This window comes from Bos javanicus, chromosome 29, assembly GCF_032452875.1.
Source record: "Bos javanicus breed banteng chromosome 29, ARS-OSU_banteng_1.0, whole genome shotgun sequence".
In the NCBI taxonomy this organism is placed as follows: domain Eukaryota; kingdom Metazoa; phylum Chordata; class Mammalia; order Artiodactyla; family Bovidae; genus Bos; species Bos javanicus.
The window spans coordinates 43454850-43481095 of record NC_083896.1 but is presented as its reverse complement, the minus strand read 5'-3'; the positions used below and the strand labels follow the sequence as shown (position 1 = coordinate 43481095).

Below are 26246 nucleotides of genomic sequence, written 5' to 3'. Positions count from 1 at the left end.
CTGTGCCTCCCTCCTTCCCTTCCCGAGGTGCCCTGGCCACAGGCCCTGCCCTTGCTCCCGCATCCCCCGATGTGGCATCACAGAAGCCAGGCCTGCTCCCCTTTTTGTGGGGAGTCCAGGGGCGCAGGGGGCATGGGGTGGAGAAAGTCTTCCAGAGAAATACGTAAGCTAGTTTTTCTTCCATCAAGTAACTCTTTTCGTATTTGACTGAATTTTCCGGTAACTTCCCAGCCACTTGTTCAGAAGCTGTGAGTTTTGTCTCCTTCCCCACACTCCAGTCAGGAGCCATGGGAGGTGGGGTGCGTGCGGAGCACACCCCACTGGAGACCCCAGAGGCGGCATTCCCTGCTTCATCCTCTCACTTCCCTGGAACATTCTGGCACCTCCCTGCCCCACTTTGGTGGGCGGCGGGTCCTCAGGAACCTAGTGGGGCTCGGTGCCCCAGCCCGGGTCTGGCGGCCACACAGAGACCGGGGACCGTCCAGCCCCTACTCTCTCCCACCTGCCTTCCTCCTGAGGAGGGCTCCACTTGGACGCCATTAGAATGGCGCCCCCTAGGCTGAGTAGCGGGAAACCCGAGCCCACCAGGGCCAGTGGACATTCCTGCGGGCCAGTGGTTGGCCTCCAGGGCTGTGATCGCAGAGGCCCTGTGGCGAGGGCAGCCGGCTTCCCACTGGCACACCCTCAGGGGTCTTAGGGACTGCTTCACTCCGACCTCTGACCCGGCCCACCCTCCCAGTGCTGCTCTCTAGGCCCCCACTGGGTCCGCGTCCCCAGGAACTGGCCTCGTTACTTGTAGCGGGCCTCGGCCCCCACCCCACACAGTATCAGGAGGATGGAGGCGGCTGCCTCGCCGGGAATTCACTGTTGAAGTTTCAGTGGCTTAACCACACTTGCCCGTGGAGAGAAAAAGCAACTGAAGACATGACTTTTTTTTCTTGCATTAAAAAAAGTTAAATTGTGCTGAAGCTGGCTTCTGGCTCTGAGATGTCTCTTCCCAGGGCCTGCCCCCCACAGTGCCTGCCGGGGCGCTGGCAGCCAGGGGGTGGGGGCCAAGATACCAGCAGAGACAGACTGGCAAGCCCAGCAGGGTCAGGTCTGCGAATGGGGCCAAAAATCCCCTTTCCTTGTGCTCGGTGGGGGCTGAGCAGGAATCGTTTATTTGGGGGAAGGATGGGGTGAAGAGGTTGGGAGAGCCTCTGATGACTGGGCACTAGGCTTCCCCCACCCCCAGGGGTTGGGGGAGCAGGTGCCCCCCACCCATGATCGTCACCACATCACCTCCAACCTGGGCTCCGCCCTAGCCGTGGACAGACGGGGGGGGCGCCCACGGGCACCTGGAGGGGGCAAGCAGACACGGAACACTGGGCTCTGTGCTGGCCCCAGGGTGGTTTAGAGACAGGGAAGGCAGTACTTTGAAAGCAGACCAAGCAGATAACACCAACAACAAAACTACAAAGGGTGGAGCCAGCCAGCGTCACAGATGGGGGACTGTTTGTACCCGCAGAGGGGAGGGTGACAAATTGGAGCCGACGCCGAGGAAGTGCAGATTTGAGGTGCAATTGGGGTGGAATCCGCTCCAGGCACATTTGTGGCAAGAGGCAGGATGTGAGCAGGTGCCTGTGGGTTTTGAGGGCCAGGCTGAGTGCTCCACTCAGAGGGTTGACCCTGAACCTCCTGACCTGGAAGGTTAACATTCTCTGCATTTGACAGCCAAGAACCTGAGACTCAGGAGAGGTTGAAGAGCAAGTGTGGCGGGTCTGCCCAGCTCCAAGAGCACGCACACCACCGAGTTTCCAATAGAAAATGCTCTTTAAGAGAAAAAGCAAAGCTGACAGGTCACTGCATCCCCCAAAGCCCGCAGCAGTAGACGCAGGCTTGAGAAACCCACCTTGAAGATTAAATGTTGTCACTCAGGCCTGGGATCCTGAAAGCTTGGGGCAGCCCCTTGGTTTCTAGTCATTTGAGAGGTGGAGATGCTCATCCAAGCTATCAGAGCACAAAAATCAGGACAGGTTCTCTTGCTCCTTGAGTGTGAGAAGTGCTGTCCGGCCTGCTCCGCCCCTTCACCTCCAGCCACCTGGGGGCTTCCACCCCTGTATGTCCCAGCATGGGAATGCCGATCTGAGGCTTGACCAGGGGCTGAGGGCAGCCCCGGAATTCATGCCTTGGTTTGGGTTTTACAGGTTGTGGGGGAGTCCTCTCCCGGCTATGATGGGGTTCAGGAAGGCCAATGGGTGTGGACTGAGGTGCGGCCACCCTCCAGGGGAGGGCTGGCCCCCACCCCTTGCCTCCTCCCCAGCTCCCTACCTGGCCAGGGTCCTGAGTAAAAGGCTACCTCTTCAGAGGCTGGACTGGGGTCAGGTTAGGGTTCCAGCTGCCTCCTAGCACTCCTGGAGTCAGAAACTTTTGGGGCAGACTGCCCACATGATACCTCAGATCCCAGGGCGCCGGAGAGGAAGGGAGTCCACCCACTCCTCCTCGGGGCCCCACAGCAGCGCTGTCTTATACCTGGAGGTTCCATGTGAGAGCAATAAACTGTTCTGCTCTTTAATAAAAAGATGAACCATGAATCCCACCCAGTGCCAGCCTCTTACCTCACAGGGACTGGTCTGAGGATGTGCCCAAGGCCACCCTTGAGACTGTGAGAAGATTAGGCAGCCCACCCATCCATCCAGCACTTTAGGGCAGACAGAAAGTAAAGTCGCTCAGTCGTGATTCTGCATCTCCATGGACTATAGCCTACCAGGCTCCTCCGTCCATGGGATTTTCCAGGCAATAGTACTGGAGTGGGTTGCCATTTCCTTCTCCAGGGGATCTTCCTGACCCAGGGATCGAACCAGGGTCTCCTGCATTGCAGACACTTTACCCTCTGAGCCATCAGGGAAGCCTTTGAACAGGCAGGAGTTCAGATCCCAGCTCTGCCACTTGCTGGGGCTCATCTGTCCTCTCCCAAGTCTGTTTCTTCAGGCGCTGAAGGCAGACAGTGACCCTTGCTTCCCAGAGGCAGGGCCCACGGATACCTAACTTGAGTGGCCGCCTTTCCTGAGCACCTCGGGGAGGCTGAGGGTGGGAGTGAGGGTGCAAGGAGCCCAACACCCCACCCAATTCCCAGAACAAAGCAGGCAGGACCCACCCTTCCCTGAAGCAGCTCCCAGACTCGGTGGCGTCCAAGGGCCAGAGGGGGTGGTGGCCGAGGGGGCTTGGGCCTGGCTTCCTGTGCGCCCAGAAGGATTGATAATTAGAAAACCACATGGGGCTGCAGCCGCTGTGGCTGAGGGGCGTGGGAGCCCCTGTGGCGTGCAGGAGCAGCACAGAGAAGGTTTTTGGAAGAAAAGCCAGGATGATGAAATCACCATATGTCCACCCATTTGGAGTGTGGACGTTTCAAAGGATACACCCCTGTTGTGCTGGGGTGGGTGGGGGAGTGGGCCTGTGAGGCTGCCAAGGACTTGCTTGTGGACTGGGGACCCTCAACCCCACTGTCTGCATCAGCCCCTCCCTCCAAGGCACCCTAGCAAACACACTTTTTTTCCCGAGGGGGGCATGGCGGGGGAGGTGCGGTGGTGCGTGGAGGCTTGTGGGATCTTAGTTCCGCGACCAGGGATTAAACTTGTGCCATCGTCAGTGAAAGCCCGGAGTCCTAACCACTGGACCACCAGGAATACACACATTTAAGTAAAACTCAGAGTTCTGAGCAGCTGTGAAACTCTACATGAGCTCCCAACCCTCCAAACAGGTTTGTCCTAGAGAGACAAGCCCCAGCCACCACTGGAGGGCGCTCCCAGTACCACTGGCCGCCCATACCTGAGCTGGAGCCGTTCTCTGCAGTGCACAGAGACGGAGACTCAAGAGAGACGGAAATCACTCAACAGTAGGCAGGGCTACAGGATCCCAAGGCTGCCCCTCCTTGTTCTCTGGCTCCTGGGCCAGGAGAGGGCGCTGCACTTCCGGTGCGGCCAAGGGCAGGGGTAGCTTGCCATTCTAGTTACCTGCGGGGCATCTGCTGAGAGGCGCTTCTGGGAGTAGGGCTGGGAGAGGTTTATCTCAGTCACCAAGCTGGACCTTGGCCTTGGGGAAAAGGGTGCCACAGATCAGGGCCGGGAGGCCTAAAAAGTGGGTGTGGATGTGAGCCAGAAGCCTGCCTTGTGTCTGGGCCCCTCCCAGACCCAGAGGGCTATGCTCTGTGGGGATCAGAAAACCGGGGTTCCCTGCCACTCGTTTGCACTGGGCTCTGCCTTCGTCCTCTTGGGGCCCTCCCTTATCCGAACCGTCCCTTCTGCCAGGCGAGGGTCATTAAACTGACAGTTTCCTTTTCTAACCATTTAAGACCCTTCTCAGAAGCCTACACGCATCAAGTCCAGTGCAGGCTGGCCTTTCCTGTCCCCTGTCCCCAGAGTCTGAGTGCCACACACTGCCCTTCTGCTGCCAGACACTGGCTTAGGCCTGGTACCTGGGTAAGGAGCACCAGCCGCCACTCACCTCCCCAGCCTCAAGATAGCAATCTGTTAATGAGGGAGGGCATTACTAACTCCCTCCTCTGGCAGGGCCCTAGTAAAGATAACAGATCTACATTCACTTTGAAATGCTAAGAAGCACCATAGGAATGCAAGGTCTGCTGCCCCCGGGGCTGAATGAGAGCTAATGCCAGCACTCCGATGCCAAGGGCACTCAGAGGGGAGAGAGGTTATGTGGGGAACAGGTGGCCCTACAGGAGGCAGTGACCAGAGTGTCGGAGATGGCAGAGGACTCCTGCTCAGACTCCCACCTCTATGGAGCGCCCACCTGCTGGGCCAGCGTCCTTGCCACACACAGGGTCAGAGAACAGATCTGCTGGGCAAAGTAGGTCCATGTGCCAGAGCTGTTTCTGACAGCAAGGGAGGACTGGCTGCTTGTCGAGGCCAGAAGAGGGGTTCAGACACGGAATGGGTCCTGAGGGGCATTCTGGCCTTAAAACTGCAAAGGAATGGACAGAGTCAGACCTGACCCCCTTTCATGGACAAGGAAACTGAAGCTTGAAACAAGGATGTGACAAAAAAGCAAATACAGGGCCAAATAGAACCATGTACCTGATGGGCGGGGAGTCCCCAGTGCCAGTCCCCATGAAGACCCCAGCAGAACTCAGTTTTTGCTGTCTGGGGCTCAGTTTTTCCCTCTGCTGTACTGTGGGGATGGAGTCTGAAGTGCTGGGGGATGGACTTGTTTGAGAACTTGGCTTTCAGAGAGGCTAAAGGTCACAGAGGGAGTGAGCTAGACCCAGAGGCCTCACCTCAGGCTGGTCCTTAAGTGCTGACCCTGGGGGCCATAGTCGGGGTGCGGAGATCAAGGTGTCCAAAAGGGGTCAGAGGAGGAATGGCCCTTCTTCCACCCAGGACTCTCACCCTGTGTGTTCAGTTCAGTCACTCAGTCGTGCCCACCTCTTTGCGACCCCATGGACTGCAGCACGCCAGGCTTCCCTGTCCATCACCAACTCCCAGATCTTACTCAAACTCATGTCCATCGAGTTGGTGATGCCATCATCCCCTTCTCCTCCCACCTTCAATCTTTCCCAGCATCATGTCTTACTCCCCAGGAAATGGAACGTGGTCCTGTCCTGAGCACGGGGCCCTCCTCTGGTCTCTGGCTCCCCCCTGTGGCTACAGAGGGTGAAAACCCTTCCTGGGAGCCCTTCCCAGGCCCTGGCCTTTAAGGAAGCCTAGCCCGCTTTAGGTAAGAGCCAGGAGTGCTCAACACGGCCTCCGATCCTTGTCTCCTGCCCCGTCCCAGGAGACACAGAGGCAATGACAGCATCCCCAGATTTGGGTTTGAATCCTGGCTTCCCTTCCCCCACCTGACTGACTTGGGAGAGACAGAGCATTGCACAGACCTTGGCCCTGCCCCAGGGCAGGTCTCTGAGCAGAGCAAATGGGAGACTGCGAAGGAACCCCCTCTGTGTGCTACCGGGGATGTTCAGTCCAGCTCCACAGACCTTCACAGAGTGGCTCCCCGCTCAACACGGAGAAACCGAGGAGGCAGGCAAATCTCCAAAGAGATCTTTTAAAGGAAGAATTTGTTGTCTGAAGCCACTAAAATGCCCCACCCCTTGATCCCTCCTCTTGGACAGCCCCATGTCCCCATGGCGTCTAGCCCAGCCCAGCTGGAGACAGCTGGGCAGAAGTCAGAAATATCCCCGGACAGTCCGACCCTCCCCTCTCCCACCTCCTCCGGCCCAGCCTCGACCTCTCCTTGGCCCTCGTCCTCACGTTCCAGGCGGGCCGCCCAAGCTTAAAAAGCTATGGTAACATTACCAGGCCAACTCCACTCCAGGATCTAGCTTTGGGGCTTCCTCACCCCTCAGTCCCTCAATTCACTTTCGTCTTTCCCAAGCCTGTGCGTCATCTGCCAAATGGGTGGAAGCATCCTTGCCTCACCTACCCGTCTCCCAGGTCGGCCGTTACGATACAAACAAAATGAAATCAGAAACTAGCCAGGGGGTTGGGGGGGGGGGGTATGCCAAGAGGCCGGTATCCCAGGGAGGGAGCGGACTACAACTCCCATCCGGCTTCGGGGCCGCAGGCGTCCCCAGCCCCTCTCCCCTCGCTGAGAGGGCAGGCTCTCCGGAGAGGCTGCCCCTGCCCCAGGGGGCGAGGGGAGCTGCAGTGCCCTGGGCATCCCCCACCTAGTAGGACAGGCGCCGGCGAGGGCCCTGGGGAGGCTGGGGCTGGGGCCGCGAGAGGACCGGGTTCCCGTCCGGGATGTGATGGGACCCCCCCACCCCTCCCCTACCCCTCCCCTACCCCTCTCCTTGCTCCGCCCCGCCCAGGAGTTACTCTTCGGGGCCCGCCCCCCCACTTCCTGGCCGGGAGTTGGCCCCGCCCCCGCGCGCCTCCGCCCTCCCACCTTCACCTCCAGTCCCGTCTCCCATTGGCCCGGGCACACCTGCCCGTCCGTCGGGGGGCGGGGCGGAGGGTGGGGAGCGGCGTCCAGGTGAGGGCGCGCGGGCGGCAGCGGAGGACGGTGACAGCGGGGAGGGCGGGAGGGTGGGGGGAGGACTCGCGGACCGACCCGCGGACTGATCGACGGACGGACCGACGGGCGGGCATGCAAGCGGCCCGACTCTAGCCCGGGCTCGGGGCTCCGGCTGCAGCCATGGAGCGGCGGCTGCGCGCGCTGGAGCGGCTGGCGCGGGGCGAGGCCGGCGGCGGCCCGGGGCTCGACGGCCTCCTGGATCTGCTGCTGGGGCTGCACCACGAGCTCAGCAGCGCCCCCCTGCGGCGGGAGCGCAATGTGGCGCAGTTCCTGAGCTGGGGTGAGTGGCCCGGGCGGGACCGTGGGGGGCGGGGGTGGGTGGGAGGTGCACAGAGGGACACCCCGAAGGGAGCCTCTGCCTCCGTGCTCCCTGCTCGCAGACCCTCCTGTGAGGAGCCGCACTCTCTCAGGCGCCCCCACCCCATCCTAGATGACCTGCATTGGCCCTGATACATGCCACCGGACCCCCACCCCGGCCCTTTCCTTCACCTGCGTACTTCACCGCCATTCAGATTCACCCACACACTCGTTCCCACTCCCAGAACCTGGCACGTGGGCCCCACACACATCACACACAGACATACAGAAACTTGGTGCCAGGTGGAGACTCCAGACACATGTACACAACACACGCTCACACAGTCACCTCAGGACCCGTGAGAACGCACTCTCACATGGAGACCCTTGTGCACGGGACTCACTGACACGTACGTTTTCTCTGGCTCCCACCTTCCACGGACACACTGAGACACACGTTCAGCTCCTGGAGGGACCCAGGGAGCCCTGCCGACCACCCCACCCACGCTGGCTCTGATACACACTTGTCTACATTCACTCACAGCTCTGTAGCATCCCCCACTCCCACCACACACAAACACACACACACACACACACACACACTCTTACACTTACCCACACACAGGACCATCCAAGACTGGGCCCAGGCACCCTTTGTGGGCAAGCGGCTGACCAGGCCTCCTGAGGGCTGTGCCCCAGGCTGGGGAAGGGGGCCAGGCTGGAGGTGGGTCTGCACCCTTCCTGGGGTTGACTCACCTGAGTCACCAGGAGTGGCTGGCCTCAGATGACCCTGAAGCCAGTGCCAGCCCCCAGGGCTGTCTAGTTACACCTGGTGGGGCCATGGGGGAAGGCCACCGGGGCCTGGCTCGAAGGGTGGGGTGAGGTGAGTGTTTGCCCAGTAGGCGACTAGCATTCCTGGTATGCCTGAGCTCTGGGCAGGCCTGGCACGGTTGGGGGCCTGTGAGACGTGCCCCAGGCCTTCCTCTAGGCGGAGGGCGGTCAGAGGGCCCTTGGCTGTGCTGCCCGCCTCTCCCCCCGGGACTCCTGCACCGTGTGTGTGTGTGTGTTTGTCTGACCGTGTTGTCATCACCCCCGTGATGCCCACGTGCTCCTCCCTGCCCGCCTCTGGCACCTTCGCCGTGGACCCCGGCATGGGGGCTTGTCTGTTGACATCTCCTGAGGTGACTCGAAGGGCGGTGACTCACTCTGCTCCTGCCTCAACTTGTCCCTGCTCCCGCCCAAAGCCCCCATCCCTGCAGCGTGGCGAGGGGACTGGGCAGCCTGTCTTGGGGGCCTGGGTCCTCCTGGCTCTGGGCCCCAGGCTTCGGCTCCCATCTGGTCGATGGGTAGCTGCCCCCACCTCAGGTTCCCCCTTGGAGGCCTGCAGCTGCTCCTCCTCAGCTACACACACAGACCCAGGAAAGAGACAATTTATTTCTGTAATGAGGTTTCCACACCACCCCTGCTGCGGGGGTTCTGCCTGATAAACCTGTGGAGCAGCTCTCTGTCCCGCCCACAGACCTGCCCAGCTGGCAGGGAGTGTACCTGCTGGCAGGGGGAAACTGAGGCAGGGAGCCTAGACCGTAGCGCCCTTGACCCCAGCTGCTCCCCCTCACCTCCCTAAGTCTCCAGGCCCCAATTTCCTCCCCCAGGCATGGGGCTCCTCCAGGCCTGGGAAGGGCCAGGGAGTGGCTGGAGATGTCCTTTCGGGGAGTGTCTGGGGCAGTAAGGAGGAGGTGCTTGGCCAGGTACAGGCCTTGTCCAGAGAGGGAGGCAGGGTTCAGAGTCATAGGGCTTCTCAGGCCTGGAGGAAATCCCGAGTGCTCACGCCCTCAGGTGCCAGCATCAGGTGCCAGAAAAGGTGTCTTGGCCCTGTTGTTGAGTCTTGTGTGAACCCAGGCAGACCTCTCTGTACCTCCGGACCAAGGAGGCCCCTCTCGGGGAGCACAGAGCCTGCCTTCCCAGAGCCCCGCAGAATCGTGCCCTACCTGCCCTCCAGGGCAGCCCCAGGCCTCACTCCACCCAGGTACTTCTGTGCCTACAAGGGACCCACAGCTCCTTGGTGGCATAGAAGCCTCTCCAGGGACAAGGAATGTTGCCAGTCCAGTTTCCCAAGACAGGCTCTGGCCTGGTCCTGCTCAGGGGCCAAGGACTGCAGGCTGGGGGTGGGAATGGTATCCCCATCATTCCAGGGTGACCTGGCCTGTCAGGATCAGCCCCCAGGCAGGGGAGGACTACAAATCCCATCAGCCCCTGGGACAGATGCCACCTGGGAACCGTGGATTCAGGGAGATCCAGGGGCCAGGTGGTCAGCAGAGCCAGCACCGCACCTTCTGTGCTTCCTGATCATGGCTGAATGGGCTGCAGCTCCTGTCAACCCCCTGGCCAGAGGCCATCGCTGGGGAGGTCATCCCTGCCCTGGCCTCGTGGGAGGGCAGGTGAGATGGAGCCGGGGCCCTCCACACAGGCTCTCTGAGCCCCACTCTCTGTCCCTCAGTCAGTCCCTTCGTAGCAAAGGTGAAAGAGCTGCGGCTGCAGAGAGACGACTTTGAGATCTTGAAAGTGATCGGCCGAGGGGCCTTCGGGGAGGTGAGCAGATGGCCCTTGAGTTGGTAGGGGGGAGGAAAAGGTGTTTGCCCCCAGACCGGCGTAACCCTGGTGCTCTCTGTGGCCTCAGGTTGCTGTGGTGAGGCAGAGGGACAGTGGGCAGATTTTTGCCATGAAAATGCTGCACAAGTGGGAGATGCTGAAGCGGGCCGAGGTCAGTGTTGGGTCCGGGGGGACTTGGGGTCCCTGCAGGGGGAGTCTACAGGCCTCTGAGACCTGCAGGGGGAGTGGCCGGGCATGGCTGCCAAACAGGCAGAGGATCCACCCCCAGCAGCATGGGTTCCTCCCATCCCTTCCGCACAAGAAGCCTTTCTTAGTAAAAGGAGGGTTGTTCTATTTTTCTTATGATAACACTGAGGCTCAGGCTAACACAGGCGACCTTGATCCCCATTCCTAGCCTTACTGAGTCTTCCTCCATCCCCTGAACTGGCAAGGTGGGGTTCCTGGGCTCTGATCCCAACCCTCCCACCCCCTGTTTCCCCAAACTGTTACAGACGGCCTGTTTCCGGGAGGAGCGGGATGTTCTGGTGAAGGGGGACAGCCGCTGGGTGACCGCTCTGCATTATGCTTTCCAAGATGAGGAGTATCTGGTGAGGATGCCCAGAAAGCTGGAGGAGGGGTGGTGGTGGTGGTTCACTGACTCAGTTGTGTTCGAATCTTTGCAACCCCATGGACTGCAGCACGCCAGGCTTCCCTGTCCTTCACTAGCTCCTGGGGTCTGCTCAGACTCATGTCCATTGAGTCAGTGATGCCATCCCTGGGGACAAAGGAGAAGACCTTTGGGGGCCAGAAGCTCTGGTCCAAGGAGAGATAGACCCCTCCTCCTGGGTCCAAGAAACTTCCACTCCCCACCAGCTCAGGCCTGGAGCCTCTTGCCTGAGCCTTGGCTGAGAGCTGGCTGCCCCAGAGCTGCTGGGAGACATGGCCCTGCCTTTCCAGAGCCCTGCGGGACCCCTGTGAGGTGTGCGGGAGACAGGTGCCCCCCTATCTGATTCTTGCCCCCAACCCACCACCATCTAGTACCTGGTGATGGATTACTACGCTGGAGGGGACCTCCTCACTCTGCTGAGCCGCTTTGAAGACCGCCTCCCGCCCGAGCTGGCCCAGTTCTACCTGGCTGAGATGGTGCTGGCCATCCACTCGCTGCATCAGTTGGGCTATGTCCACAGGTGGGGCCCCCAAAGCCCCTGCTGTCTTTGCCAGCCTCTCTTGACAGCTCTGAGGACAGCTGAGCATATATGTGCCAAATCCTGTGCTGGGTGCTTCGTATGCAGAGAACCTGTGACTCTTCCCACCCCAAAAGTTGTGTCATGGGAGCTACCATCGTCCCATTTTATAGATGAGCAAGTCAGGGCTTAGCATGGGTAAGCACCTGGCTCGCGGTGACTCGGCCAGTGGGTGACACTGGGGGAGTCTGGCTCCTGTGTCCCCCACGGCACACTCAGCTGCCTCTAAGGGTCCCTCTCCCAACTTAACCACCTTCTTCCTTCTTGGGAGCCAGGAGGCCTGACCACCATCCTTCCCCTCTTCACACGCCAGCACATGCAGGAACAAAGTGTGAGCATACACACATTGGTGTGTGCACACGCATGCACTCACACACCCAGGTATGTACCTAAATGCATATCCACACTCACAGATCACTCTCCCTGCCCTCCCCCAGGGATGTCAAGCCAGACAATATCCTGCTGGACATGAACGGGCACATCCGCTTGGCCGACTTTGGCTCCTGCCTACGTCTCAACAACAGTGGCATGGTAAGAACCCCACCCAACGTGGGACAGAGGACACCCGGCTGGGAGAGCTCCCAGGGGAGCAGGAGGCACCAGGCCTGGTGCGAGCGGCATTAGACTCCCAGGGGAAGGAAGGGCTAAGCCTAGGACCCAGGTCGGGGCACTGGGCCCGTCCAGCCCTGGGGAATGGGGGAGCTGGGCCCAAATGCGAGGCCGTCTCTGTGGCGCCACCCACAGGTGGACTCATCGGTGGCGGTGGGGACACCCGACTACATCTCCCCTGAGATCCTGCAGGCCATGGAGGAGGGCAAGGGCCACTACGGCCCACAGTGCGACTGGTGGTCCCTGGGGGTCTGTGCCTATGAGCTGCTCTTCGGGGAGACGCCCTTCTATGCTGAATCTCTGGTGGAAACCTACGGCAAGATCATGAACCACGAGGTCTGGCCTCCAGGCCCTGGGATTCTGGGCGGGCCGTGGGACTCCTGAGGCTGTGAGGTTGGAGATGCCCTGGGTGGGGGTAGGATTCCAGACACTCACCTGCACCCGTCCCCCGGGACCTCAGGACCACCTGCAGTTCCCCGACGTGCCCGACGTGCCAGCCAGTGCCCAAGACCTGATCCGCCAGCTGCTGTGCCGCCAGGAGGAGCGTCTGGGCCGCAGAGGGCTGGACGACTTCCGGAACCACCCCTTCTTTGAAGGCGTGGACTGGGAGAGGCTGGCGACCAGCACTGCCCCCTACATCCCCGAGCTGCGCGGGCCCATGGACACCTCCAACTTCGATGTGGACGACGACACCCTCAACCATCCAGTGAGTGGAGGGACCCACAGCAGCAGTGGCTGCGGGACCCTCCCCTGCCCCGCAAAGTTCCCCAAAGCAGTTGCTGGGCTGGGGATGGAAGGCCCATGGGAGTTACGGTTCACCTGGGCTGGTTCACCTGCACTGAAGTGGATTGTGCCAAGTGAAAGATCTTTGACCACAAGTGTCATCCTGTCATCCAGACATCCTATAAGAAGACTCCCAGCAGCACCTGTGCAGCCAGAATCTCAAAGACTTGTGGGAGTTGTAGTCTTTTGAGGGCTCCTGGGTCTCGAACCTCCACCTGGAGCTGTACTTCTTACTCTGACTCTCCTTCCCCACTTTCTGCAGGGAACCCTGCCACCACCCTCCCATGGGACCTTCTTAGGCCACCACCTGCCATTCGTGGGCTTCACCTACACCTCAGGCAGGTGAGTAGTCCTCATACACCTGGAGGGCTGCCTGGCCTGGAGAACACTGGGAGCGCAGCCCATCAGGACCCCGGGAAAGTGACTGAATGCCCCACCTGTATCCACATGAGACAGATGCTCGGGAAGTGTGCTCTGAGCCCCCAGTAGGATAACCCTTCATGTCCTCAGGGTCCTGGTGAGGCCATGACCCCTATGGGTTCTGCCCCAGTATTTGTTCCTCATGGGACCCTCCATGGCAGGTTGGGTGTGTAGTGGACTCAGATCCAGAGATCTAGTGCTGCTCCCTGAGCCTCACTTTGTACCTCTGTAAAATGGGTAGATGCTCTCAGCCCAGTTCTACTTGTAAGGCTGGCCTGAGACTGCAGCGAGGCCCTGGGGGAGTGGGAACTGTGAAGTATAAGCAGATGCCTCTGACCTTTATTCATAGAGTGCTCCCTATGTCCTGGGCCCATACCACTGAGTTCTCTTGACAGATCTTGCAAGAGCCCCTAGCGTCACCTCCCTTTTCCTGTGGGGAAACTGAGACCTTGATTCATTAGGTTATTGTTCAAGGTCACACACACAATAAGGGCCAGGGCTATGGAACCAGGGCCCAGGGGACTCTGGAACCATTGTCCTGGCTGCCACCCATGGTACCTGCCTGGGGCCTCCTAAGGGCAAGGTGTGGTCTCCTCTGTCTCTCTTCCCAGCCCAGAGCCCAGACTTGGGTACAGAGCTGGTGCGCAGTGGGCATTTCTTAGATGAATCAATGTTGGATGCAGAAAGATGGAGGAGGCTGGGGGATGGTTCTCTGCCAACTTGTGTTGCTCTGCTTTCCCCAGTCCTGGCCCTGAGAGCAGCTCTGAGCAGTTGGCTCCCCTGGAGCGGAAGCTCCGCTGTCTGGAGCAGGAGAAGCTGGAGCTGAGCCGGAAGCTCCAAGGTACAGGTGCCATCAGGGCCTGGGCAGGGTGGGTTTGCCCTGCCGCAGGACAAGCTCCTCAATGTTACGGGTGTCCCCACACTGCAGAGGCTCTGCAGACCCCCTCGGACCATCGGGAGCTGGAGCAGCTGCGGAAGGAAATGCAGACTCTACAGGACAGGCTGTCAGGTACCCTGCCCCCAGCACCTCGTCTCTTCCCCTCTCCCCTCACCTTGGGGGCCGAGCTGGTTTCCCAGCACACCTGAGTCCAACCTCCGTTCCAGTCCTGTCCCTGGGTCTGTACGTGCTGTGTGATCTTAAGGAAATATCTTAAAATCTCTGAGTCTGTGTGTAGAAAATGGGCTGAGAAGATCCACCCCCTGCCCCCCTGCCCCAAACCAAGCTGGGGTGAGGGTTCCGTGAGACACTGCAGGTAGAGCTCCTGGCTGAGGCTGTACGTGCAGGTCTCAGTGACAATTCCTGGCAGAGACGCTGGGGGACAGCAAGGCAGACGGGTGTCCGGCTGGCAGCCCAGGCCAGGACAGTGACCTGCGGCAGGAGAGAGACCAGCTCCTCCAGGTGGGGTGTGGTGAGATGGGTGAGTGGCCCAGGGCTGGGTGCTAAGGAGGACCATGCCCTAACTTCTGGCTGGCCTTCCCTTCGCCCACCTGGACCCCAGGAGCTGGCTGAGGCTCGGGCGGGGCAGCAGGCACAGGCGCGGGAACTTCGTGAGGCCAAGGGGTGGCAGGAGGAGCTGCTCCGGAAGCTGCAGGAGGCCCAGGAGAGAGAGGCGGCCATGGCCAACCAGACCCAAGCCCTGAACTCCCAGCTGGAGGAAGCCCACGATGCCCAGAGCAGGGTGAATGATGGCGGGGGTGGGGACAGCAACAGCGCCCTGCCCTCATGACGCCTGATGTGGCGGGAGGAAGCCTGGGGAGCTTGGTTTGAGGTGCTGGGAACACCAAATGCCTTGCATGCCCACTGTGGCTGGCCGAGGCCTGAGCAAGGGAGCAGGTAGGGTGGGCAGGGGTCTACCCCTTCTACTCCTGCTGCGGCCAGCAAAGCCCGAGAATCTGGAGCAAAGTCAAGAGTTGGGGTGGACAGGGACTTCCCTGGAGGTCCAGTGCCTATGACCACGCTTCCAATGCAGGGGGCACAGGTTCAATCCCTGGTCAGGGAACTAAGATCCCACATGCTGTGGGGAGCGGCCACAAAAAAAAAAAAAACAGAGTTGGGGTGGACAGGGTCAGCATTGGCTGACTCTGCACCCCATCCCAGCTGCAAGCTCAGGTGGCCGCCCTGAAGCGAGAGGTGACTCAGCTCCAGAGACAGCGGGAACGAAGCCCAGAGAAGGCGTCTCCCCAGGTCAAGGTGGTGAGGCCTTACCCTCTCCCCAGTGCCATTTCTCTTATCCTGACCCCATTCAGGGTCTGTCAGGGCCAGGCCCCAGGGGTAGACTAGGTCATGGCATCTTGGACCCCTGCCCTGACCCCTCTCCACACCCTCTAGACCTTCCACACCGCCTCTGAGACCAACGGCACAGGGTCACCTGAGGGTGGCAGGCCCCAGGAGACACAGCTGAAGCAGGAGGTGGCCGCACTGCGTCCACAGCTGGAGCAGGCCCACGGCCAGGGGTGAGCTGGGCAGCCGGGGCAGGGGACAGGGCGGGGGCCGAGCCAGGGGGTCACCGAGTCTTCCTTCTCCCCTGCAGGCCGAGCAGCAAGGAGGAGGTTCTGTGCCGGCTGCAGGAGGAGAACCGGCGGCTGAGCCAGGAGCAGGAGCGGGTGAGCGGTGCAGACGGAGGGTCAGCGAGACCCAGAGATGGGGGAACAGGCAGGGAGCCAGCTGAGTGGGTGGGCACAGCTGCCAGGGATGTGGGCCAGATGGGGTGGGTGAGCCAGGCTGGACATGGGCAGGCAAAGGGCTGGGGGCTGATCCCCGCTTCCCACGTGGCTCATCTGTGTCTCTTGAATCTCCTTCCCTCCCAGCTCATGGAAGAGCTGGAGCGGGAACAGCAGAGCAAGCAAAGGCTGGAAGGTGAGCAGCGGGAGACGGAGAGCAACTGGGAGGCCCAGATCGCTGACATCCTCAGCTGGTGGGTGCCTGGGGACTGGGGGTGGGGGCTGGGCCCGGGCAGCGCTGAGGTCGTAGCCTCTGACCCTGAGCCCCCTTCCTGATCAGGGTGAATGATGAGAAGGTGTCAAGAGGCTACCTGCAGGCCCTGGCCACCAAGATGGCCGAGGAGCTGGAGTCCTTGCGGAACGTGGGCACCCAGACTCTCCCTTCCCGGCCGCTGGTGAGCCCCGGGAACACCCGGAGGGGAGGGGTGCTGGGAGCCGCACTCTGCAGGTAGGGACACTGAGCTCACGGAAGATCAGGGACTTGCCTAAGCTCCCGCCGGCCCTCAGCAGAGGCGGGGCTTTGAGCCTGGCCAGGTGGTGTGGGGGTGGGGGGCCCTCAGCGGCAACCCGACCCTGGGGGCGTTGCACGTTGATGCCCCCTGGCCACCAGGACCACCAGTGGAAGGCACGGAGGCTGCAGAAGATGGAGGCGTCAGCCAGGCTGGAGCTGCAGTCAGCGCTGGAGGCCGAGATCCGGGCCAAGCAGGGCCTGCAGGAGCGGCTGACGCAGGCGCAGGAGGCCCAGCTGCGGGCTGAGAGGTGAGGGCAGGGGCCGGCGCGGCGAGGGGCCCAGGACGCAGGCGGAGGCCTGTGGCAAGCACCCACGCGGTTCTCCCCAGCCGTCTGCAGGAGGCCGAGAAGCGGCACCAGGCCTTGCAGCAGGAGCTGGCGACCTTGCGGGAGGAGCTGCGGGCGCGTGGGCCGCCGGGTGAGTAGCCAAGCGCACACCTGTCTGTCCCGGAGCAAGACCTCCTCTCCAGGTCACCAGGGGGATCAGCCTGGCTCTGCTGCCTAACCCGCTGTTAGCTAGTGCTTACTGAGCCCCCGCTGTATGCCACCACCCGCTCCTTCCCCGCCTGCAGTCTCTCCCCCATTTACTGGGGTGGAAACTGAGGCCCCGCCCTGGCCCCTGGTTTGTAAGGAACAGGTGTTAATGGCACAGGGACCCCATGGCCCCCATGACACATGCCCTCTGTTTGCAGACACCAAGCCTTCAAACTCCCTGATTCCCTTCCTGTCCTTCCGGGGCTCAGAGGTAAGAACGGGTGCAGGGCTGGCCAGGGAGGACCCCCGGGAAGGACACAGGCAGTGGCCTTGATTCCGCCCCCGTGCCGTTCCCCAGAAGGATGCCACCAAAGATGCAGGCACCTCCGGAGAGGCGCTGGAGCTGAGGCCGGAGGGCCGCCGCAGCCTGCGGCTGGGGGTGAGCACAGGCAGGAGACCCATGGCGGGGTGGTGGGGGGCCTGGGCCTCGGGGGTGGGGGGGCCGGACCCCACCCTCTCCCTGTGCTCGGCTCCCCTGCAGGCTGTGTTCCCCAGGACGCCTGCTGCCACCACACCCCCTGCAGAAAGTCCCCCTGCAAAGGTCAGTGCCCGGTGGGGCGGGGCAGGGGCACCGAGCCATTCTGCTGGGTTTTCAAGGTCCCGCTTGGGGTTCCCCCCACCCCCCACCCCGTGCCGGCAGACCGTGATGGGAATGGTGACGGTGGCACTGAGTTTTGAGTACGGCCAGATCCCCTCGGAGCGCTGAGTTCACACTGCCACCTGGCTCATTCGGTGGTCTTGCCTGAATCTCGGGGTGGCCTGGGGGAGGCGGGGGGCTCGGGGGCCTTGGGTGAGGGTCAGACATGGGTAATGGGCCTGTCCCCCTCGCCAGCCCGGCTCACACACGCTGCGTCCCTGGAGCTTCCCATCTCCCACTAAGTGTCTCCGCTGCACCTCGCTGATGCTGGGCCTGGGCCGCCAGGGCCTGGGCTGTGACGGTGAGACCCTCAGCCCCCCAGCTCACCATCCTCCCCTGCGCCAGCCACAGCCCCCGGGTGGGGGGAGGGGAAGCAGCCCCCATCCTGCCACATCAGGCACCCCCCCACCCCCATCAACATTTCCCACTGCTCAGTTTTTTCTTCTCTCTCTTTACTGGGAACTGGCGATGGCTCCGGGCCGTGACAGCCTGTGGGGCGCTGGGCTGGGGCTGCCCGGGGTCTCTGCTCCTCAGCGGTCCCCGCCTGCCTCATGGCTCCTCCTTTCCCCACAGTTTGCGGCTACTTCTGTCACCCGACTTGTGCCCCACAGGCCCCCCCCTGCCCTTTGCCCCCTACCCTCCTCCACACGGCCCTGGGAGTGCACCCCGAAACGGGCACGGGCACCGCCTACGAGGGCTTCCTGTCGGTGAGCCGGCGCTGGGGGAGGGGAGAGCGGGCGGGTGGGCGGGCAGGCGGCCGGGGCCCAGTGGGAACTCTGTGCCTGCCTGCCTTCCCCCAGGTGCCACGGCCCTCGGGTGTCCGTCGGGGCTGGCAGCGAGTGTTCGCCGCCCTCAGCGACTCGCGCCTGCTGCTCTTTGATGCCCCAGACCCGAAGCTCAGCCCGGCCAGCGGGGCCCTCCTGCAGGCTCTGGATCTGAGGTGGGTGCCAGGCCATGGTTTGGGGCAGGAGTGGGGGGCAAGTGGGTCGAGGGGGCGGCTGGGGCCAGCAGACCTCTGACCTGCTCCGTGAACCTCCCAGGGACCCCCAGTTCTCAGCCGCCCCTGTCCTGGCCCCTGATGTTATCCATGCCCAATCCAAGGACCTGCCTCGCATCTTTAGGGTGAGTTCAGGGATGGGATGGGCCAGACCTCTGTCTGCCTCTGTGGTGGACCCCCTCCAGCTGCTCTTCTCCATCACTGTGGCTGCCTCCTTCATCCTGCCCACCCGCCTGCACGTGGATGGCTACAGTAGCCTCCATTCCTGTCTGTGTGGCTACACGTCACCCCACAGTGCAGAGTTTTCCATACGTGAAGCTGGCTGTGCCCAGCCTTGTTTAGGGCCCTGCCGGCTCCCTGCCCGTCCCTGACCTTGAACACTCCTGGTTACTCCACTCGTCCCCCAGGCTCCAGCAGAAACGTCTCTTCCCCTGGGAGTTCGTCTCTCACGCTTAGCCTGGGTGAGCGGGCCCCGCCCTGTGTTCCCGAGAGGCCCTGTCCTGCCCTCTCGGTGGCACTGGTCCCAAGGCTCTGGAGTTGTCCCCGTGCTTGTCTGACCACCCCCCGCCTTGGCTTATCACCTGCTGCCAGCCAGCGCCTGACATTGCACTGGGCAGGCCCACCTGGTGCTCCAGGGCCTCAGCGATGGACAGAGGGACGGGAGGAAGGAGAGCTGGCTGCCGGCACTCTGCCCTCCAGCCTGGGTGCCCCCTCTCTGCCCGTAGGTGACGGCCTCTCAGCTGACTGTGCCGCCTGCCACATGCACCGTGCTGCTGCTGGCGGAGAGTGAGGGCGAGCGGGAGCGCTGGCTGCAGGTGCTGAGCGAGCTGCAACGGCTGCTGCTGGACGCGCGGCCCCGGCCCCGGCCCGTGTACACCCTCAAGGAGGCCTACGACAACGGGCTGCCGCTGCTGCCGCACACGCTCTGCGCCGCCATCGTTGGTGAGCCTCATGCGGAGGGGGCGCCGGCCTGCTGCGGTCACTCAGGCCGCTGTCACTGCCCGGTCCCTGCAGCCCAGGGCTGTGGACCCTCTTGCACACATGTCCTCCTCGCCACTCCTCTGGGCATGGTTGTGAGGGACCTGGGCTGGGGTGGGGTGCCTAGCTTCTATCCCTCCATTTCTCTGCACCTCCCTTTCTGCATAAGAATCACGAGTGAGTGTAAAGACCCAAGGCTTTAGTAAGAGATAAAGGAGGTTCCCCTCCAGGCTGTTAGCAGCCGCCTGGTGATGGGGGAGCCTCACACTATCATACACTGTGGGGCTGTTACATTCACCCAGGAGCCTGGTGCACAGCAGGGCCTCCGAACCAGACCGCTGGGGAACAGGAGAGGAGGCTCCCTGGCCTCCCCCGGCAGCTGGGGCTGGGGCTTCTCCCTGCCGTCACTCAGGACAGAGCCACGGGAGACAGGGCTTGCGTCCTCCAAGTCCCCTGTGTCAGCTTGGAGCCAGGGGACAAGGGCGTTTATTGAGCAGAGGTGGCTGTGAGCTTAACGCTTACCCTGCGATGCTTCATCTCTTTGCAGCCTCACAGCAGCTCTGTGAGAAAGGTACTATTATCAGCCCCATTTTACCAAGGCTGCGAGAGATGACGTGACTTATCCCCAGATCCCACAGCTCAGGGTGGGAGAGGCCTCTCATCCTGACTCCTGGCCCCTGTGGCCCTTCCCCATTAGAGCCAGTCTGGACTCAGGGACAGAACGGTCCAGGAACAGTGGGATTGTCCTCTCTGAGTCCTTGGCAGGGGCAGGCAGACCACCCAATCTCCCGCCTCTAGATGGGCCTTCTGACCCCTGACCCCTGATCCCCTCCCTCCCTCCCTCCTCCAGACCAGGAACGGCTTGCTCTGGGCACCGAGGAAGGGCTGTTTGTGATCCATCTGCACAGTAACGGTACCCGCCGGCCGGGCCAGGGTGGGCTTGGGTGGAGTCAGCCCCCAGGGACAGAGGAGGCTGGGCCCCGGGCGCCCCTCACCCACCTGCTGGTGACACTCTCCCTCGCCAACCCCGCAGACATCTTCCAGGTGGGCGAGTGCCGGCGGGTGCAGCGGCTGGCCGTGAGCCCTGCTGCGGGCCTTCTGGTCGCGCTGTGTGGCCGAGGCCCCAGCGTGCGCCTCTTTGCCCTGGCAGAGCTGGAGAACGTGGAGGCAGCCAGCACCAAGATCCCCGAGTCTCGAGGCTGCCAGGCCCTGGCGGCCGGGCGCATCCTGCAGGCCCGCACCCCCGTGCTCTGTGTGGCGGTCAAGCGCCAGGTGCTCTGCTACCAGCTGGGCCCAGGTCCAGGGCCCTGGCAGCGCCGCATCCGTGAGCTGCAGGCACCAGCGCCCGTGCAGAGCCTGGGGCTCCTGGGCGATCGGCTGTGCGTGGGTGCGGCTGGCACCTTCGCCCTCTACCCACTGCTTAACGAGGCAGCGCCTTTAGCGCTAGGGGCCGGTCTTGTGCCTGAGGAGCTGCCCCCGTCCCGCGGGGGCCTGGGTGAGGCCCTGGGCGCCGTGGAGCTCAGCCTCAGTGAGTTCCTGCTGCTCTTCACCACCGCCGGGGTCTACGTGGACAGCGCCGGCCGCAAGTCTCGCATGCAAGAGCTGCTGTGGCCAGCAGTGCCCACGGGCTGGGGTGAGGCCTGTGGAGGGCCAGGCTGGGTAGGGCCTGGTATCAGAGGAAGACAGGGTCCTACCAAATTCCTGAGTTTGGATTGGAAGGCCAGTATGTGCCCTCCTGCCTGACACACCCTTGGTGGCTTGTATGGGATCTTCCTTCATCTTCCTCTTGCACGGGACCTTGTTTTCATTCAAGCTCTTTCCCTGCCTGAACTACTGTACTCTTTGTAACTGGCCGCCTCTTCAGTTTGCAAGTCCAGCCCCAGGGTCTAGAGCTAGTGGGCCCTCCATAATGAACCCCATGATTGTTGTCAATATCGTTACCGCTTTTACACTCCTCCCCGCACCATCGGTCCTTTGCTCCTTTGTGCTCCCCCACCTGCATTCAGATCTCTGCCCTGACTCTCAGCACGTTCTTATTACAATGACTGGTTTGGTACATGGGGGGTCTGCAGTGCTTCATCGCATCCAGCACGCAGCCCAGGCAAGCACCCCCCAGGGGCTATAATGTTTGGAGGAATGAATGAGTGAACGGCATCAGGGGAGCCTCAAACGTCCACAGGTAGCTGAGGTGTTGGGCTACAGGCTGGAAGAGAGGGACAATGCTCCTTTCACAGCCGCTCTTTTGGGGTGGGGCCTGCGGGTTGGGTGCAGCACAGACACTCGGTGTGTAGGCGTTGGATCCAGACTGCCCGGGGCCAGTTCCCAGCTCCCACTCACCACAAAGTGAGACTTAGCTCTGGGGTTTCCGTCATCTGTAAGTTAGGGACGATAACATTACCTGCCTAGAGTTGTTTGAGAATTAAAGGAGGAAAAATACAAGCAGGCCTGACATGGCTTAGAGTGAGTGCTCCCCGTTCCTTATCTCTGACTCGCCGTGGAGCTTGGGTGGGGCAACCCAGAGAGTCTCCAGGAGGACCTTTGGTGGGGTGTGGAAGTTACAGTGCTGTGACAGGGTGTGCCCTACGATACAGCCCAGAGAGGTGCCTGACCTGCCTGGGGCTGCACCGCACAGTGTCCCACCCTGGCTATGCAGGTTATGCGGCCCCCTACCTGACAGTGTTCAGCGAAAATGCCATCGATGTGTTTGATGTGAGGAGGGCAGAATGGGTCCAGACCGTGCCACTCAAGAAGGTGAGTGCGGGGACTTCCCTGATCACCCAGTAGCTAAGACTCTGCGCTCCCAGTGCAAGAGGCTTGGGTTCAATCCCTAGTCAGGGAACTAGATCCCACATGCTGCAACTAAGATCCAATGCAGTGAAATTAATTAAAATTTAAAAAGTGAGGCCTGCCCAGGCCCCTGGGGCTGGACTGGGGTGCAGTTGGATAACATGGTGTGACCTCTGCGCCTGCTGCCTCAGGTGCGACCCCTGAACCCAGAGGGCTCCCTGTTCCTCTTTGGTACCGAGAAGGTCCGTCTGACCTACCTCAGGAACCCGCTGGCAGGTGAGGGAGTGTGGAGGTGGGAGGAAGGGGTTGTGACCCTGAGCACCAGCTGACTGGGGCCGTGGGGCCTTGGGAGCACCGCCAAGCTCTCTGCTTCTCTGGCAGAGAAGGACGAGTTCGACATCCCCAACCTCACGGACAACAGCCGGCGCCAGCTCTTCCGCACCAAGAGCAAGCGCCGCTTCTTCTTCCGCGTGTCGGAGGAGCAGCTGCAGCAGCAGCGCAGGTGCGCCTGTGCGCCTGTGCCCTGGGCGGTGGGTGGGCGGGGCCTCCCGCTTTGGGGGCGGGGCGAGTCCAAGCCTCGCCTTCCTGGAGAGGTGTCACCTTTACCCTGCACGTCCCTTCCCCTACCCCCGTAGGGAGATGCTGAGGGACCCTTTCGTGCGCTCCAAGCTTATCTCAACACCCACCAACTTCAACCACCTGGTGCACGTGGGCCCTGCTGACGGGAGACCCAGCGCCAGGGACCTGCCCCCGGTGGTGAGTTATGAGTCCTCCGGAGCCCATCAGCAGCCTCTCCTTACCTGGGTCCCTGGACCTCCGCACGTCCAGGCCACGTGCAGTCCTTGTGACCCGTTCCCAGCCCTTCGCGCTGTCCCCTAACAGGCTGCGGAAGTGAAGGGACGAGGTGCCCGCGGCTCTGGCCCGCAGCGGCCCCACAGCTTCTCCGAGGCCTCGCGGCGCCCAGTCTCCATGGGCAGTGACGGCCTCGCTAAAGACGCAGACCCCAGTAAGGACAGCCTCACCGCCTCCACTACCTCTGCGTCCCTCCCCCATGTTTCCACCCCCTTTGGACGCTTCAAATCTGACCCTGGATTTTCGTCCCCTCGCTCATCCTGCTCCTGGAGCAGTGAAGAGGAAGCCTTGGACATCTCTGTCCAGCGAGTCTGTGTCCTGCCCCCAGGGATCTCTGAGCCCTGCAGTCTCCCTGATACAGGTGAGTCTCCCCCAGCTCAGAGTCAGGCCCTTCTGTCTCGTGCTGGGACCTGAGGCCAGAGAACAAGCTGAGCCTACACCTGCCTTGGATGCTAAGAGATGCTGACTCCCTCTGTCTAACCCCTTAGTGGGTTCCACCTGCCTGGAAGCAGGTCAGCCTAGGCCTGACTGTCTTGGCTCTGACGGTCTCAGCATGGTGGCCCCAGGTGACATGCCCAGCCTCCCTGAGCTTGTCTCACCTGTAAAATGAGGTTATCGTTATGAGACCTTTGTGAGGTGAAGATACCTGAGCACGGTGCCTGGAACAAAAGGAGAGCACCACAGAAGGGGAGTTCTTGGAATTCTAAGCACAGGCCTGGCAGGAGGTCAGGGGAGGGAGCAGTCCACTCTGGCTGGGGACCCGGAAGATCTAAGATTTGGGAAGTCATCCCCTCACCCTCCAGTTCTGTCTCCATCTGCCACCCCCACTGCAGCCACAGCAGGCCACTCAAAGCCCTGGGACCCGCCGTGTTCTCTCACACCTCCAGGCCCTTACCCCTGCCATCCCCCCTGCTCCTCTTGGAATGCCCTTTCCCGTCCTCCACCTGATTAAGACTCAGGCCAGCTCAAGCCTCTTCACCGACATCACCTTCTCCAAAGGCCACCTGGCTGCCTGGTCAGGTGGTCACTGCCTCCCTGGGGCCAGCGCCACCTCTGGCACCCTCCTCCCTCCACCCTGTCCTTGTCGATCCTGCTGTGCTCTAGTTTTCCTATGAGGTCCTTGATTGCGAGGGCCAAGTTTGTCTTCTGCCTGGAGTAAAGGCTATTTGTTGATTGAATGTAGAATGAGCGAATGAATGGATGGGTCCTGGGAAAGCCTCTGAGAGGTGCTGGCCTGGTGAGAGAGGAGTCCTGCCTTCCTCTTTCAACCTTGACTCTGTTTCTTTCCCCCTCCAGGTCTCAGAACGACCCCGGAGCCTCCCCCCAGCCCCTGAATCTGAGAGCTCCCCTTGATGTCCTCTGGCAGGACCCAACTCCCAGTCCCAGGACCCAGAGAGACATGAGGGAGCAGAGAGCTTGAGGAATGCCAAACTCCGGCTGGTCCGGGACATGTGGAAATTGGACTCAGGGAGGGTCTGGGCTGGGCAGCCGTGGCCTGGGTTTCCAGGCCCCTGCGGGCGGGATAGGGGTGGGGGTCTGACTCCCAGCCCTCATCCTGCCCTTCCCTCTGCTCGCAACCCCAACCTGTGCTAGCCACGAGGAATAGGATGGCCCCCTCCTGTTCTGGGGGCCCCTCTGCCCCATCGTCCAGGGGTGATTGTGCCAAAGTTCTCATCTCCAGGGCCAAGCCCCAGGAGGCCTATGAGAGTCCGGATGCGGGACAGAGAAAGGCTGGACCCCTGGGAGCAAGCTGGGGTCTTGGCTGTGGACTAAAGCCCAGCAAGGCCAAGTAGGGGCGTATCCCAGACTCCACTCAGGGGCAGGATAGGAAAGACAGACTCTGATCAAGAGGCCAAGGTAGAGAAGGAGAGAGGATGTCGGTGAAGGTGGTGAGAGAGGCACAAGGGAGGAAAGGAAGTACAGGAGGAGAGGATAGTGATTGGAAGGAGGTGAGAGCCAGCCAGAGGAGAAGGAGAAGGAGAGAAGGGTAAAGGACGAGCAATGGAGAAGAGAGAGGCCAAAGGAGAGGGCTGGAGGGAGTGGGAGCTGGGAGAGCACAGGCCCAGGCCCCTTCTCTCTGCAGGGAGGCAGTGGGGCTGGAAGAGGGAGGGGCCCCAAGAGCCAGCTAGCATCCATTAGTCATCTAATCCGTCCAGGAGGAAGCAAACTCCCAGCCAGGGGTGGGATGGGGGGTATTTATAAGGGCTACTTGGTGAGAGGTGGGCACCCTTTGGGTCTCCAGGCACACTCTGGCCCTTCCCAGAAAGGGGACGGGTCCTTTTTCTCAAAGCTTCAACCACCTGTGTATTAGGGGATCATAGGAGCATTTTATTATTGATCACAGTCATTATTATTTTATTATATTACTATTTTATTAAACATCCCCCTATGGTTGAGTAGGGGGCAAAATAAGTATTTATCTTCTCAAATGCCATATGCCCGGGAGGGATCAACCCTGACGCTCTGTGAGGCAGTAAGAACCAATAAAAACAGCTTTGTAAGCTGCTGGCCTCCCCGCCTGGATCTGTCTTCCTGGGGTTCAGAAAACAGAGGGATCGGGGAGGAGGGAGGGGATCAGGGACAGTTAAAGACCAGGTTGTCTTTTTGTGTCTTCACAAATCAGATGATGTTCACATGGGGGGTGGAAATGAGAGTTTAAGAGTGAAGGGACAGGAACTTCCCTGGTGGCCTTGTGGCTAAGACTGTGAACTCCCAATTCAGGGGGCCTGGGTTCCATCCGGGGTCAGGGAACTAGATCCCACATGCTGTAGTTAAAGATCCTGCATCCCTTAACTAAGACCCAGGGCAGCCAAATAGATATATATATATATTTTTAAGTCATAAGTGAAGGGGCAGTTTACAAAAGTGTGGGCAGCATCAGGGGAACCGACCAAGGAGTGGTGGTGCCCTGAGCCCTGGCAGCAGTGAGGAGCTGTTATCACCTCCAGGTCAGCTGGGCAAGGCAGGTGTTACCAGCGGGAGTTATGGCTCTCAGGGAAGCACTTGGCCGTGGCCAAGCAGGAAGGCAGCCCAGGAAATTAATTCCTTTCCTCACTCTACTCCCTCCCTTCCATCTCCTGCTTCCTCTTGTCCAAACCCAAGCAGCAACCAGAGGCTCCTAGACCTCAGTTTCTGCAGATCTAGAGGGCAGCCTTTAGGGTACAGAACCGGGAGGTAGGGGGCCAGGGGTAGGAAGTGGATCTGGAGGGCACAGCCTGCTGTTCCACCCAGGTGAGGCTGGTGGGGAGGCGGGGATGTCTGGGAGGGGTCTCCTTGTTCT

The 26246-nt window shown here is 61.3% G+C and overlaps 1 protein-coding gene across 8 annotated transcripts; it reads left to right on the top strand.

Annotated features, from left to right (window-relative positions):
- The first annotated feature begins 1073 nt into the window (after nt 1–1073).
- Nucleotides 1074–25470, top strand: CDC42BPG (CDC42 binding protein kinase gamma). Of its 8 annotated transcripts, none has more exons than XM_061406864.1 (37): nt 1074–7288; nt 9803–9894; nt 9983–10066; nt 10407–10502; nt 10933–11081; nt 11576–11669; nt 11883–12083; nt 12208–12453; nt 12793–12872; nt 13694–13791; nt 13879–13959; nt 14258–14349; nt 14450–14629; nt 15049–15141; nt 15280–15404; nt 15482–15554; nt 15759–15865; nt 15952–16066; nt 16282–16430; nt 16511–16599; nt 16874–16926; nt 17014–17094; nt 17197–17256; nt 17548–17653; nt 17926–18059; nt 18153–18292; nt 18393–18474; nt 19075–19291; nt 20178–20240; nt 20361–20960; nt 21981–22078; nt 22306–22390; nt 22496–22616; nt 22750–22870; nt 22997–23120; nt 23242–23327; nt 24263–25470. In XM_061406864.1, exons 1-37 carry the CDS (start codon nt 7129–7131, stop codon nt 24317–24319), a joined length of 4632 nt encoding a protein of 1543 aa, XP_061262848.1. In that variant the 5' UTR covers nt 1074–7128; the 3' UTR covers nt 24320–25470. The 8 variants fall into 8 exon arrangements, with proteins under 8 accessions (XP_061262848.1, XP_061262847.1, XP_061262846.1 ...); XM_061406863.1 differs by having other exon boundaries at nt 15049–15144; XM_061406862.1 differs by having other exon boundaries at nt 15049–15135; nt 22997–23327.
- Nucleotides 25471–26246: the final 776 nt, after the last annotated feature.

What these genes read in the sequence shown, in the direction of transcription:
- CDC42BPG (XM_061406859.1), top strand. Translation starts at nt 7,129, where the DNA reads ATGGAGCGGCGGCTGCGCGCGCTGGAGCGGCTGGCGCGGGGCGAGGCC. An exon ending in TGTCCTTCCGGGGCTCAGAG is followed by an intron (nt 16,927 to 17,013) that starts GTAAGAACGGGT and finishes GCCGTTCCCCAG; the next exon opens with AAGGATGCCACCAAAGATGC. An exon ending in GATCCATCTGCACAGTAACG is followed by an intron (nt 20,241 to 20,360) that starts GTACCCGCCGGC and finishes CCAACCCCGCAG; the next exon opens with ACATCTTCCAGGTGGGCGAG.